Genomic DNA, 13,478 nt, shown 5'->3' with positions numbered 1-13,478 from the left:
TGCTACCCTCTTACCTGGAAAAAGGGATAACACAGTCATCAGGGCACCCACCAATTTATTCACCGGAGAAATATAAAAGAGAACCTGAAATGGATTCAGTGAAAATTAAATTAGAAAATCCATGAGTCCACAATGATACTAAAAAAAAAGGGGGGGATGGGGGAGAGGGGAAACTCTTCTTTACAGAAGAATAACAACTAATAAATATAGAATTAATGATAGAATTAGAAAATCACCAAGCATACATCATGATTCAGGTAAAAATTACCAATGGATGCTAAAAGCTATTGTGAAAGGTTGTTGGGTAACAGGATATTCACACAGCTTAAAATTTATCATCCCACAGATTACCTATTAATTGCAAAGGGAAAAACAAGTACCTTAATATGAAGAAATCTGGCAACCACCACCTTAATTAAATGATCAAACTTCCTATGACCAGTAATAGTACAAACAGTTATGGGTCTCCTGATGTGATGCCCTGAGAAGGACACACCACCACCTGCATAGTATTCTTGCCAAAAAAAGTTCAATCTGAAACTAGCCACAAGAAACCAATCAGATAAATCTAAATCTTAAAGCACAATTAGTCTGGATTCTTAAAAAAACGAACAAACAAAAAGCCAATGTCATGAAAAACAAAAAGAAACAAACAAAAAAGCAACGTGGTAGAACTGTTTGAGATTAAAGAGAGCTAACAATTTAATACATGATCGTTGGTCCCAGGATGAAAAAATAACCAGCTTATAGGACATTATTGAAAATGGACTATATATAAGATATCCTTTATTATACTAGTGTTAAACTTCTTGTTTGTGAAATGACATTTTGGTTATGTAGGAATATACCCTTATTCTTAAGAAATATATCCTAAAGTATTTAGGGGTGAAGTACCATGAGTTCCACAATTACTTTAAAATTATTATGATTGGGGGAAAAAATGAACATATATAAAGCAATCTAATGCAGAAATGGCAAAATGTTAACAACTGGTAAATACAGATGAAGGGTGGGAAAGCATTCATTATATTACACTATCAACTTTTTGTAGGTTTGACATTTTTCAGAGTAAAAATTGAAAAAAAGTTAATTCAAAACAGGATTCCGTGAGATATCGCACTACAACTAACACTGGCAATAATTAAATTAGTTGAAAAAAAAACCCAAAGATTTGCTTAGGTAAGTTTTTTTTCTTTTTAAACAATTATTTGACAGATCACAATCATCTGGGCTCTCCTTTCACACTGGTCTTATTTAAGGAGTGCTTTGCAAGTACAGAGAAACCAAGTGTTGCATTAAAACATGTCCTTATTTTACCAAATCAATATAAAAAGAGTGTACCAGTGATTTGCCACATTAAATAAAGTTTACTTGATCATAAATGCCACTGCACGTAGCTAGGCTAAGTATTATTTTGCAAAACTTTTGTTTCAGATATGTATATCCACGTGTGCTGCAAGCTGCAATGTAAAATATTTTTTATTATGAGTTGCGATAAAAACGTTTGAAACCTATAACTCAACAACAAAAAAATAACCTGATGAAAAAATGAGCAAAGGACTTTAACAGACATTTCCCCAAGGAAGATATACAAATGGCCAACAAGTACATGAAAAGGTGCTCATCACTAATCATTAGGGAAATACAAATCAAAACCATGAGACCACCTCACACATATTAGGACAGCTACTATGAAAAAACCAGAAAATAACAAATGTTGGTAAGGATATGGAGAAACTGGAACCCTTGTGCACTGTGGATAAGAATGTAAAATGGTGCAGCTGCTATGGAAAACAATATGGTCGTTCCTCAAAAAATTAAAAATAGAACTACCATATAACCCAGCAATACCACTTCTGGGTACATACCCACAAGAATTGAAAGCAGGGTCTTGAAGAGATTATGTATACCCACGTTCATAGTACTATTATTCATGAGAGCCAAAAGGCGGAAGCAACCTAGGTGTCCACTGACAGATGAAGGGATAAACAAAATGTGGTATGTACAGACAATGAAATATTATTCAGCCTTGAAGAAGGAAATTCTTACACACGTTGTACATGGATGAACCTTGAGGACATGAAATAAGCCAGTCACAAAAAGACAAAGACAGCATGATTCCACTCATATGAGGAACCTAGAATAGCCAAATTCATAGAGGCAGAAAGCAGAAGGGTGGTTGCCAGGGGCTGGGAAAGGGGAGAATGGGGAGTTATTGTTTAATGCATTCAGAGTTTCAGTTTTGTACAATGAAAAGAGTTTTGTGGATGGATGTGATGATAACACCACAATGTAAATGTATGTTAACACTATTAAACTGTACACTTGAAAATGATCAAGATGGTAAATTATATATGTATTTTACAATTAAAAACTTTAAAAAAGGTTGAAACATCACACTAGTATGTATTAGATTCACTCACTTTTTAAAAATTTACTTTTTTTCTGTTTGAAGAAGCAATACATATTCATCGCAGAAAACTAGAATACAAAAAAGTATCTCCTACTTAAAAATATAACCTACATTCTCACCAAACTGTTGATGTCTTTCCTTCCAGTCTCTTTTCAATGAATATATATATATTTCTAAAATTAGGATCATAGCCTTGATATGTAGTTGAACAAACTTCATTTGACATGCCATGAAACATCTTTACAACAATAAAAAAATCTCAGCTCTTTTTTGTTGTTTGGAATTTATACAAGATAAACTATTTCTTAGTTACTCACTGATAATTCATTATTAAAAATCATTCGGCAATAGAATCTCTTAGATAGAGCTTTGTGTCCAACTCCAATTAATTCTGGAAAATAAATCTCTTACAGAAGAATTAATGCGTCAAAGAAATAAACATTTTTAAGGTAGTGAACCATACTGGACATTATAAATGGTTGACTCTCCAACATCCATATCACCCCTACTCCACTGGGCACAGTAATATAGTATATAAAACTGGGCCCGGATCCAGGGATGGCTCCTGATTAGTCTAAACCAGAGATCAGCAAACTTTCTCTATAAAGGGTCAGATAGTAAGTATTTTTCCTTTGTGGGCCATATGGTCTCTATCTCAACTACTCGACACCACCACTGTAGTGTGAAAGCAGCTACAAACAATAAGTAGATAAATGAGTGTAACTGTGTTTCAATAAAATTTTATTTACAAAAACAGGTAGTGGGCCAGATTTGCCCCTGGGGCCTAGTTTGTAGAGCCTTGGTCTAAAATCTCTGATCTAAATCTTTGGTTTAAAATCATAGCAATCCTATCCCTTTGTACTAGAGAGCACGGCCTGGAACCCAAGTTTAAGCCAATCAGTACAGGCATTTCTTTGGCAACAATTATTGGTTCAGGGTAGGCAAAGAATATAACCCAATTACAGTTGGCAGTTATCCTACACTACAAGGGAAACCAGGCTCAGAATAAAGCTAGCACTGTGGACTGCAGAGCAAAGAGATCCAAAAAACATAGGTATTTAATCATACGGTTGAACCATTCTGTCAACCGATTCTCAAATCTGAAGTGAGTCAATACATTTCCTTATTATTTAAGTCAGTTTAAATTGGATTTTCTGTTACCTGTAGTCAAAATCATTCTGATAATTGACTATCGTCAAACTTCCCCCAGAAAAGACAGCACGAATTTATACTTCCATGGTAGTGAACAAGAATATGTGCTTCAGCGTACCACAATTTAATAGGCAAAAAGTCTTAACTTATACTTTACCATTAGTTTTAATTTTATAAAGTATTTAAGAAATGTCAAAAAATGTTAAATATTCAATCCCTTCAAATTTCACCTTTTTTTCAAGAAGAATTAATTTAAACAGGATTAAGACCTGAAAAAAGAACAAAAAAATTGTATTAAAATAAGAAACTCAAGCCTATTATTCATTTGCCTTTTCCTTTCTTCAAACATAACCATATACCATTTAATCATAATATTAAATAATTACAGTGCTTTAAAAAATACATCGAGGGGGCCCCAGCCCAGTGGCGCAGCAGTTAAGTGCATGCTCTGCTTCTGCAGACTGGGGTTCATGGGTTCAGATCCTGGGCAGGCACCAACACACTGCTCATCAAGCCATGCTGTGGTGGCATCCCATATACAGTAGAGGAAGATGGGCATGGACGTTAGCCCAGGGCCAATTTTCCTCAGCAAAAAAAAGGAGGATTGGCAACGGATGTTAGCTCAGGGCTGATCTTTCTCACACACACACAAAAATACATTGAAAATTATGAACTTATACTGAGAAATTAACTATTATCCATGTCCTCTAAAAAATGTGAGAACCACTTAAATCTCTAACAAATTGTGCTTTTTGGAAGGAGTTGTGCCATTTTTGCTTGAAATATCTGAAAGCTCCTTAAAGGGCAGGGACTATTCATTTATTTCTGGATGTCCAGGGCATTCACACAGCACATACTCAATGAATGTTTGTTAAATGAATGGTCAATGTGTGGTATGTCCTAGTCAACACAAGCTTTAATAATAAAGATTAGAAGATGTAAGTATAGATATTTTATTGGAAAATGTTTCACTCTCAGGGCAACATATTCTGCAAAATTAAAACATGTTTCTTTCCACTCTAAATTCATGATATCTGAAATTACAAAGATAACAGAAAAAATATCCTGTCTTGCACAGAAATAAACAGACAGCATTTCTATACTTTTAGAAATTTCTATTACACAAGCACTACCAACACTTTCAACTTCATATCATTATGAGAGCTGTCTTAGAAGAACTAACACATGGTTATGCCACAGTCTGAATTAGACCATGTAGCACAAGGAATCTGCCCAGTTAAATGAACATAATTTTAGTACATCATAAATTAAATAAGGCATCATACCTTGTGTCGAAAATGAAGCACAAGATCTCGAGGAGACAGACCTACAATGTTAACAAAAAAGCTAATCTGTGACTACAACCTACTGTTTTTATCAAAGCACGTTTTTCCCCCCTCTAAGGAAAGGCAGGTAAAAAAAGAAAATAAGAATATACAAATATTAAAATATTTAATATCTGATTATATACACATACAGTCAGAATTTATCAAATTACCGTTAATAGCAAAACACAGCACTTCCAATAGAACTTTCTGCAATGATGGAAATGTTCTAAATCTGCATTGTCCAATACACTAGCCACATGTGGCCACTGAACACTAAAAGTGTGGCAAGGGTGACTGACGAACTGACTTCTTAATTTTATTTATTTATTTTATTATTTATTTTTTTTTGGGGGGGGGGGTGAGGAAGACTGGCCCTGAGCCAACATCCATGCCCATCCTCCTCTATTGTGTATGTGGGATGCCACCACAGCATGGCCTGATGAACGGTGCGTAAGTCTGCGCCCAGGATCCGAACCTGTGAACCCTGGGCCGCCAAAGTGGAGCATGCGAACTTAACCACTACGCCACCTGGCTAGCGCCTAATTATATTTTTTATTAATCTTAATCTAAGCGTAAATAGTCACATGTGGCTAGTGGCTACAGTTGTGGACAGTGCAGCTCTAATACCTCGTCCCCGTTCTATAAACATCTTACTAACTATACAAATTTACAAATTATGTTAGGCTTATATTATAATGGCAGTCAATCATTTAAACATGGCTTTTGGTCACTACACTCCATAGGCTATTATTTCTCAATCACAGTCTTCTCTGATAATCTGCCATAGGATAAGGGAAAAGAATTTAGGGAAAAATACATTCTCAGAATAGCAGTTTTGTAATCAGTTTACATTACACACAGGATTGCAAAAGTGAACTACCACAGTTTGGCTACTTCACGCTAAGATAGGAATTGAGTGAGTATATACCACTATGTAATTAAAACTTTTTTTTAAATCATGAAAAGGACATTTACTGACTGCCTGTTGAGTACCATGGACACCGATGGATATTCTGGGCTGTCAAAATAGTACAAATTAAACAAAACCCTCAACTTGAAAAATCTTAGAATAGAAAAGAGCTAAGCAGATCTCTCTCTCTTGCTCTCCCTCTCTGTTATGACAGGGAATTGACCTCGTCAGCATTAATGTAAAGAAAAGAAAAAACTTCCGTTAGTATTCTGAAAAGCAGAAATTAGCCTTATACAATAATAGTTGTAAACATTGGTACAAGTATGTTATAACCCTTCTCAATATAAATACTGGCTGAGGAGAATTTAAGGAAGTAGCAGCATCAAACGTTGAAGAATTTAGATCCTATACAGAAATGTAATTCTGATCACGAAATTTTATATGCAAGTCAGTGTGCCAAACAAATGCCTGCATTTCTTCTGACTTGTAAAAAAGCTACTTACCAAGATATACTTGGGATCCTTCTAATGAAGTTCCTCCCAAGGAACTATTCATATGTTCATAAAGTTCCTATAAAATATAGATTCAGTTTAGAACATTCTACTATCATTTTAGACACTGAAGTAGAAATATGATGATCAGGAAAAAATTGGTTCTTTAATTAAGGCAGTTTGTTTTCCCAGGCCCTAAATTTGGAAATAAGGTCTCTCTGAAACGTTGCCAGTTTCTGGCGCTCCTTCCTTGTCTTCCTCTACATTTTAGAGCTTGATTCATTCACGTGGTGGTATGGATTCCTAGGATAAGTTCCCTCTACATCCTTGCTAAATACCTAACTGTCCTGCTCTCACTACAATTCAGGAAAGATCCATGTTCTACACGTTCTTGGCAGCCTTGAGAAAAATATATTATCCATCTTCAGTAAAATAGTCACATAGTTTTCCGTTTTTTTACTATAGAAGTTAGAAACCAAAAGCCTGATATATAAACATACTGTGCAGTGTATCAATAAGATAAGCAAATTTAGAGAAGCAATGCCATAGCAAAAGGGCTATTATCCATTAATAGAAACATTTATGTTAGTTATAGTCATTTGTAGTCATTATTTCCTAATAAAAGACAGTGTGGTTAAATTTAATAAGTATGAACTATACATTTTGGATGGATCCCTGGCCCTTTAATGTTACTTTCACATAAGAATGTCTTTCTTAAGCTAGTAAATGATTATCTTTCATAATATTACTGACAAGATTTACTTGATTCATGAATCTGTCTTCAGCCAAACACATCTAGAAAAGGGTATAAAGTTACCTTTAGAATGGAAATTTGGGAAAAATCCTTCTCTTCAAAATATGCATGTGTAATAAGCTCAAGTTTTGCCTGAAGTAAGCCATAGAGAGGCTTAAAGGAACAAAGAGAAATTACCATTAGTTTGATAATAGTAACAAACACTCTATAACTCCCCCCTCCCCCAAAGCTCCAGTAGATAGTTGTATGTCATAGTTGCACATCCCCCTAGTTGCTGTATGTGGGACACGGCCCCAGCATGGCCTGAGAAGCGGTGCGTCGGTGTGTGCCTGGTATCTGAACCCGGGCCGCCAGTAGCGGAGCGCGAGCACTTAACTGCTGAGCCACGGGGCCGGCCCCCCACTCTACAACTTTTTAACTTGAGGAGAACAGGGAGAAAAAAGTTGGTAAATGTTAACTTTAGTATCCTATTATTCACAGCTGAAAGCTGTTAGCCTTATACAATAATAGTTGTAAACACTGGTATAGGTTAAGTGACCTGTTCTAGCTCTGGCTGTAGTTGAAAAGTGCCTGACACACTCAAGAGTACAGTGGTTGAGATTGTGGGTGCAGACCTCCTGGGTCTGCTCCATCACTTGGCCACATAACTCTGGATGCTTAACCTCTCTACACCTGCTTGCTGATGTGAACGTGGGTATATGAAAAGACAGTACATCTTATGGGGCCCACTGAGTACCTTGGACACCAGGGGAGATTCAGAGCTGTCGAAATAGTATAAATTAAACAAAACCTCCAACTTGAAAAACCTTAGAATAGAAAGGCACTTATGGGGTTGTTTTCAGAATTAAATAACACAGGTAAAAGCACTTAGCAGAGTAACTGGCACACAGAAAGCACTTAAATGTTAGCTATTATTATCATACAATTTAAAACGTATTCTAATTCTGCACACTGTTCAGCTGGCTTGTGGCAACATTTAATCATCTTTATAGCAGCCAGTTCTTATATCTAGTTGAACATTCATGATTAAGTTCATTTCCCCTTTTTGTCCTCTGTGGAGGCTTAGAACAACTAGTCTGTGTCCTCTATCATAATATTCTTTTGTATACTTGAACAAAGTTATTCCTTAATTCTTATTTTTCCTATTTAAGACCCTCTTCTACCATTTCCATCCTTTTATTTTTAATATTCTTTTCTAGATGTTTTCTGATTTCTATGTCCTTTGTAGGATGCAGAGACCAATGCTGTATATATACTAAACTAGTCAAAACAAGTAATACTGGAATAGTTTTCTCCCCCCATATCCCTAGTTAATATATCGTTATTACCATCTAAGTATAAAATCATTATATTTTTATATATAGAGTACAATGCACTATGAATCCCTAAACCTTTCTGTGTGAGCTAGCTCTCCCCATCCTCTATGCCTGTTTAGAGACAGATAAGACTGGATTTTCACCCCAATTTTATCATTTAGTAATTACATGTCTATGAGAGACTTTTTTTTCTCTGAGATATATGTCTTTATTTGTAAATGAAAACAGTAAATACTTAGATCTCACTGTTGTTATGAGGATTAAAATGACAATTATATCTAATAAGTGTCTGGTATAGAATTAATACCTGACATATAGGCACTTCATAAATGGCATTTATTATTATTATAACTGTTCTTTGAAGAATCATTACTCAGGAAGCTTTCCAACATGTTGTGTTTGCTTTAATACCTGGTACTCCTATGCTTTGGTCATCTGGCCCAGTATAAAAAATGTAATTCACTGATGTGTATTTTTCAGGCTACCCTTCTGGAAACTGTGTACAGGAGTCAGATTAGCAATCTACCAGTTTTCTGATATTGGGGTCTTTTATAACCAATCCTTTCCTAGGAGAATATTCTTGCCCTATATTTAAAATTACTATCTTGGAAAAAATATCTTGACTTTCAGAATCTTATTATTAAATGTCACAGTACTAAATTATTATTATTCAGGGTTTTTTTTTTTTAAGCTTAGTAATAAAAGCCAAAACAAATCGTATTTTGCAAAACTTGTATTAAGCAAACTACATTTAAATTGTCTGTGGATATAAGAAATCGGACAATTGCAGAAGAAATAAATAAACAAAATCTATATACATTTGGTGACCAGGCTAACAAAATATTCTCAATTTTGTTTTAGGTTCACTGCAGAAATGTTTGCATTCAGTAATCACACAGATCTCAGATAATTAATATGACAGAGATCTGGATTTTTCCCCACAAAGGGGATTTGGGGGACTACATTTTACACAGAATTAGGCATTTGGTGTTACTGGTAAAGGTGTTATTATTCCATTAATAAAAATGGAACATCACAAATGATTTAATGAAGAGAGCTATGAAAAATATGAAATGTTATATATTTTATTTTTAAAAATAAAAAGTTAAAATGATTGTACACTTGCATCTGATCAACTTGTACTTAGAAGAAACAATTTTAAAGTATTGTTATAGTACAATTCATTATGTCATTTCCTTTCCTCAAACATTTTAAGTTTTTAAAGAGCAAGTGAAGGCTACAATTTTTGATTGTAAAAGAGTCATGTACTTCTATATTATCAATAAAATCTGAGTAATTATGATATTTTGAATTTTAGTAAAGTATTATTTATTCAAAGTCTTGAGAACAAAACAAAAATGGATAAACGAAATTTATCAGCTACCTCATTTTGGCCAAGTGTCAACCTCCTATCTATTAGATCTCCCTCTTCTCATCTAGTTTTGGAGAGAGGTGCAAATGAGAGTAAAACTGCTGAAAGGCAAAGAGAAAGAGGAGATGCCAGAGCATAAATAATGAGCCCCTGACTAATTTTAACATATTACTGTTTTCATAAATCTCCCCTTATTCTAATAATGCCTTAACCTCAAATAAAAATCTGTCATGAATGTTTAACAAACACATTAACAAGTTATTTGGTCTCTTACCAGCTTGCTTAGAACACAGACACTTTTCTGAACGGTCTCTCTGGTGACATCTGCTTGCCGTACTTTTAATGCCTATTATAAGCAAATAGTCATTATTAGAACTATTTCACAGAAATATTTAAAAACCATTATTTTTTAATATAAAACTAGCAATTAGATAGAAAAGATTTCTTGCATTTAGTTAATTTAATTCAAAAAGTATTTATTGAGAATCTCAGAAAATATTTATTGAATGAATAAGTGTCAGCCAGGGCACTATGCACCACAACCTGGCAGGCAATGGGAATGTAACAGTGAGACAATCTCAACTCTCAAGGAACTTATAGTCGGCCGGGGAATACTTTATGTGTAAGCTGCCACACCCATAACAAATCAACGGTCCCTGGTTCTGGTTTTAAGATGGGCAGCCCTTTCAGAGACCACTGTTTCTGGTGAGAAGGGGATAGTTTAAGAGATGACAAAAACAGCTTGTTTCTCCACATGGAAGAATTGTCAGCAGCTCTGTTAAGCTGACTGTTCTATGGTACCGGGAGTCTAACCTGGCAGACTTGTATTGTAGCCCAGCTCCGAGCCATAACTCATGCCTTGGTGATGCTGAGGATGACCACGTGAGATTTCTACCGTTCTCAGCTAGTAGAAAACAAGCCTTGATTTGATCAACCTCAGGTGAGGCTGTGAGGGAAGTAAGAACAACCCTACCCCCTCTAGTGTACTGCCTGACATCTCCTTGGCTCTGTCTTAAGGAGTGAGGGGTCTCAGTGTCTTCAACTGACTGATGATTAGTCATCAAATTAAGTCAAGAGTAGAACCTTTCCTCAATCTGTTTTCTACCTTTCCACCTTAACTGGATTCATCCATCAGGTGCCACCTTCATTCAGAGGGAATCAAAGTCTTTCTCCTGGGCTCTAGATCTCTCTGATATCTGGAATATCTGCTTATCAGATGAGGCTAGAAAAACCTGGAGAAATGGGCAACCCCAATATACTTTGGAGTGGGTCAGACCCAGGGGGTAAGGGAGACAGGCAGTATGAAACGCCATTTAAAGAGCCATTTAAAGCTGTGCATGCTCTGCCATTGCAGAGCATGAGAACTGTTTTAATGACAACAGTTTTGGAGAAATAATTTTACTAGTGCTTACATAAGCTATAGGAGATAAAAGGTAGTAAAAGGAACAGATTTCCAAGAAAGGGCAACAGCTCAATTCATCTCATATAAAAGTATGTCAAGGTAACAGTATACAAAGAAATCAAATGCACAAAGCTACCAGACTAACTCTTATTCTCAGGTTTCTTTATCTTTATCTTTAAATTCAGTTATTCATTCCACAAACATTTACTGGGTGTGTCCTATGTTCCAGGCCCTGGGCATGGAGGGTTATTTCACAGTAGTTAACCACTTTGGGTATGCTGGAATTTACACTTGCAGTTTCCTTTCAAATAGTTCAGGGAAAAACACACACATACAACATTAAGAATTGTTGAATCTAGACAGTGGGTATATAGGTGTTCATTGTATGCTTCTTTTAATTTATCTGCATGTTTGAAATGTTCATTATAAAAAGTTAAAAAAAATTTTTTAAAGATTACTAAGTTAATTATTCACCTGAGGAAGTTTTTTTTTTTTTTAAAGATTTTATTTATTTATTTTTTCCCCCCAAAGCCCCAGTAGATAGTTGTGTGTCATAGCTGCACATCCTTCTAGTTGCTGTATGTGGGACGCGGCCTCAGCATGGCCGGAGAAGCAGCGCGTCGGTGCGAGCCCGGGATCCGAACCCGGGTCGCCAACAGTGGAGCGCGCTCGCTTAACCACCAAGCCACGGGGCCGGCCCGCACCTGAGGAAGTTTTTAAAACTTATAATTGCCTAGGCTCTACTCTCAGAGATTCTAATTCAGTCAGTAGAAGGAAAGGCCAGGCATATATATTTAAAAAAAAAAGTCTCCATGTAATTCCGGTTAAAAACCATTGTTTTAGGGGTCAGCCCAGTGGTGTAGTGGTTAAGTTCCCGCTTTCGGCTACAGCGGCCCGGGGTTTGCAGACCATCCTGGGCATGGACCTACACACCGCCTACCAAGCCATGCTGTAGCAGGTATCCCACATATAAAATAGAGGAATATGGGCACAGATGTTAGCTCAGGGCCAATCTTTCTCAGCAAAAAGAGGAGGATTGGCAGCAGATGTTAGCTCAGGGTTAATCTTGCTCACCAAAAAAAAAAAACAAAAAAAAGCCCCATTGTTTTAGAGCAGTGGTTCACAATCTTGGCTACATGTTAGAATCAGCTGGGGAGCTTTTAAAACTCCTGATGCCCAGAACATTAAATCAGAGTCTCTGGGGTTGACACGCAGTCATCCCTAGTATTTAAAGCTCCCCAGGTAATTCCAGTATGCAGCCAAGGTTGAGAGGCACTCACTACTTCAGAGTATTAGTGATCTCATGAGAAGAAAGACATTTTTATTCACAAAGAGTATGCCCACCACAAAAAAACAGTGCTACTCAGAAGCAAACCATGAAAGGGAGAGCTACCTATCTTGGTTTATTTGAATTTATTAATTAGAGCTATTATAGTCAGTCAGGCATTAAACTGACAGGTAGTTTAAGAATTATCAAAATCTTAGTTATAAATAATAAAGATAACTTACGAGTAGTTTGAAGCTACCGTTAAGTACTTTCCAATACTTCTAAAATGCTGCTTAAAAAAAAAAATACAGGGGCTGGCCTGGTGGTGCAAGCGGTTAAGTGTGTGTGTTCCGCTGCAGTGGCCTGGGGTTCGCTGGTTCGGATCCCGGCTGTGCACCGACACACGGCTTGTTAAGCCATGCTGTGGCGGCGTCCCATATAAAGTAGAGGAAGATGGGCATGGATGTTAGCCCAGGGCCAGTCTTCCTCAGCAAAAAAGAGGAGGATTGGCGTTGGATGGTAGCTCAGGGCTGGTGCTCCTCACACACACACAAAATACAACAGGGACCAGCCCGGTGGCATAGTGGTTAAGTTCACACGCTCCGCTTTGGCAGCCCAGGGTTCACAGGTTCGGATCCCAGGTGTGGACCTACGCACCACTCATCAAGTCATGCTGTGGCAGCGTCCCATATACAAAACAGAGGAAGATGGGCACAGATGTTAGCTCATGGCCAATCCTCCTCACCAAAAAACAAAAAAACACAATACATTACCACCCCATTTTTCTAAGTTACATACCAAATAGTGGAAACAGAAAATTCAAGGACACCATGAAATTTAAATACAGTATTCTGAAGACATATGGATAATTGAGGTATCACTATCTAAGAATAATGTACAAAATATGATGATACAAATATAAACATAGTCACCAATGTCAACTTACAAAAACATTCATGTGAATAAACTGGTACTATTGGGAAAACAGCTACAAACTGTTCATAAAAATTTTAAACAATGTCACAAGGACCATATGAAAAATAAAGACTACATATTTCCCCAAGTTTTACACT

General features: G+C 36.4%; 1 protein-coding gene across 2 annotated transcripts in view; it reads right to left on the bottom strand.

The window, feature by feature from the left end:
• Nucleotides 1–13,478, bottom strand: part of AVL9 (AVL9 cell migration associated) — a 63,934-nt gene that overhangs the window by 24,987 nt on the left and 25,469 nt on the right. For both annotated transcript variants that reach the window (XM_004418847.3, XM_087429394.1), the window contains exons 4-9: nt 10,011–10,082; nt 7,112–7,201; nt 6,307–6,373; nt 4,852–4,892; nt 3,796–3,834; nt 15–84 (exon numbers count right to left, since the gene is read on the bottom strand). In XM_004418847.3, coding sequence (XP_004418904.1) covers nt 15–84; nt 3,796–3,834; nt 4,852–4,892; nt 6,307–6,373; nt 7,112–7,201; nt 10,011–10,082 — 379 coding nt within the window. The remainder of the gene's footprint in view (nt 1–14; nt 85–3,795; nt 3,835–4,851; nt 4,893–6,306; nt 6,374–7,111; nt 7,202–10,010; nt 10,083–13,478) is intronic.

Source organism: Ceratotherium simum, chromosome 1 (assembly GCF_057802395.1).
Source record: "Ceratotherium simum simum isolate JZ-2026a chromosome 1, ASM5780239v1, whole genome shotgun sequence".
Taxonomy (NCBI): Eukaryota; Metazoa; Chordata; class Mammalia; order Perissodactyla; family Rhinocerotidae; genus Ceratotherium; species Ceratotherium simum.
Note: the sequence above shows the minus strand (reverse complement) of the source record. Positions and strands in the feature narration are given on the sequence as shown.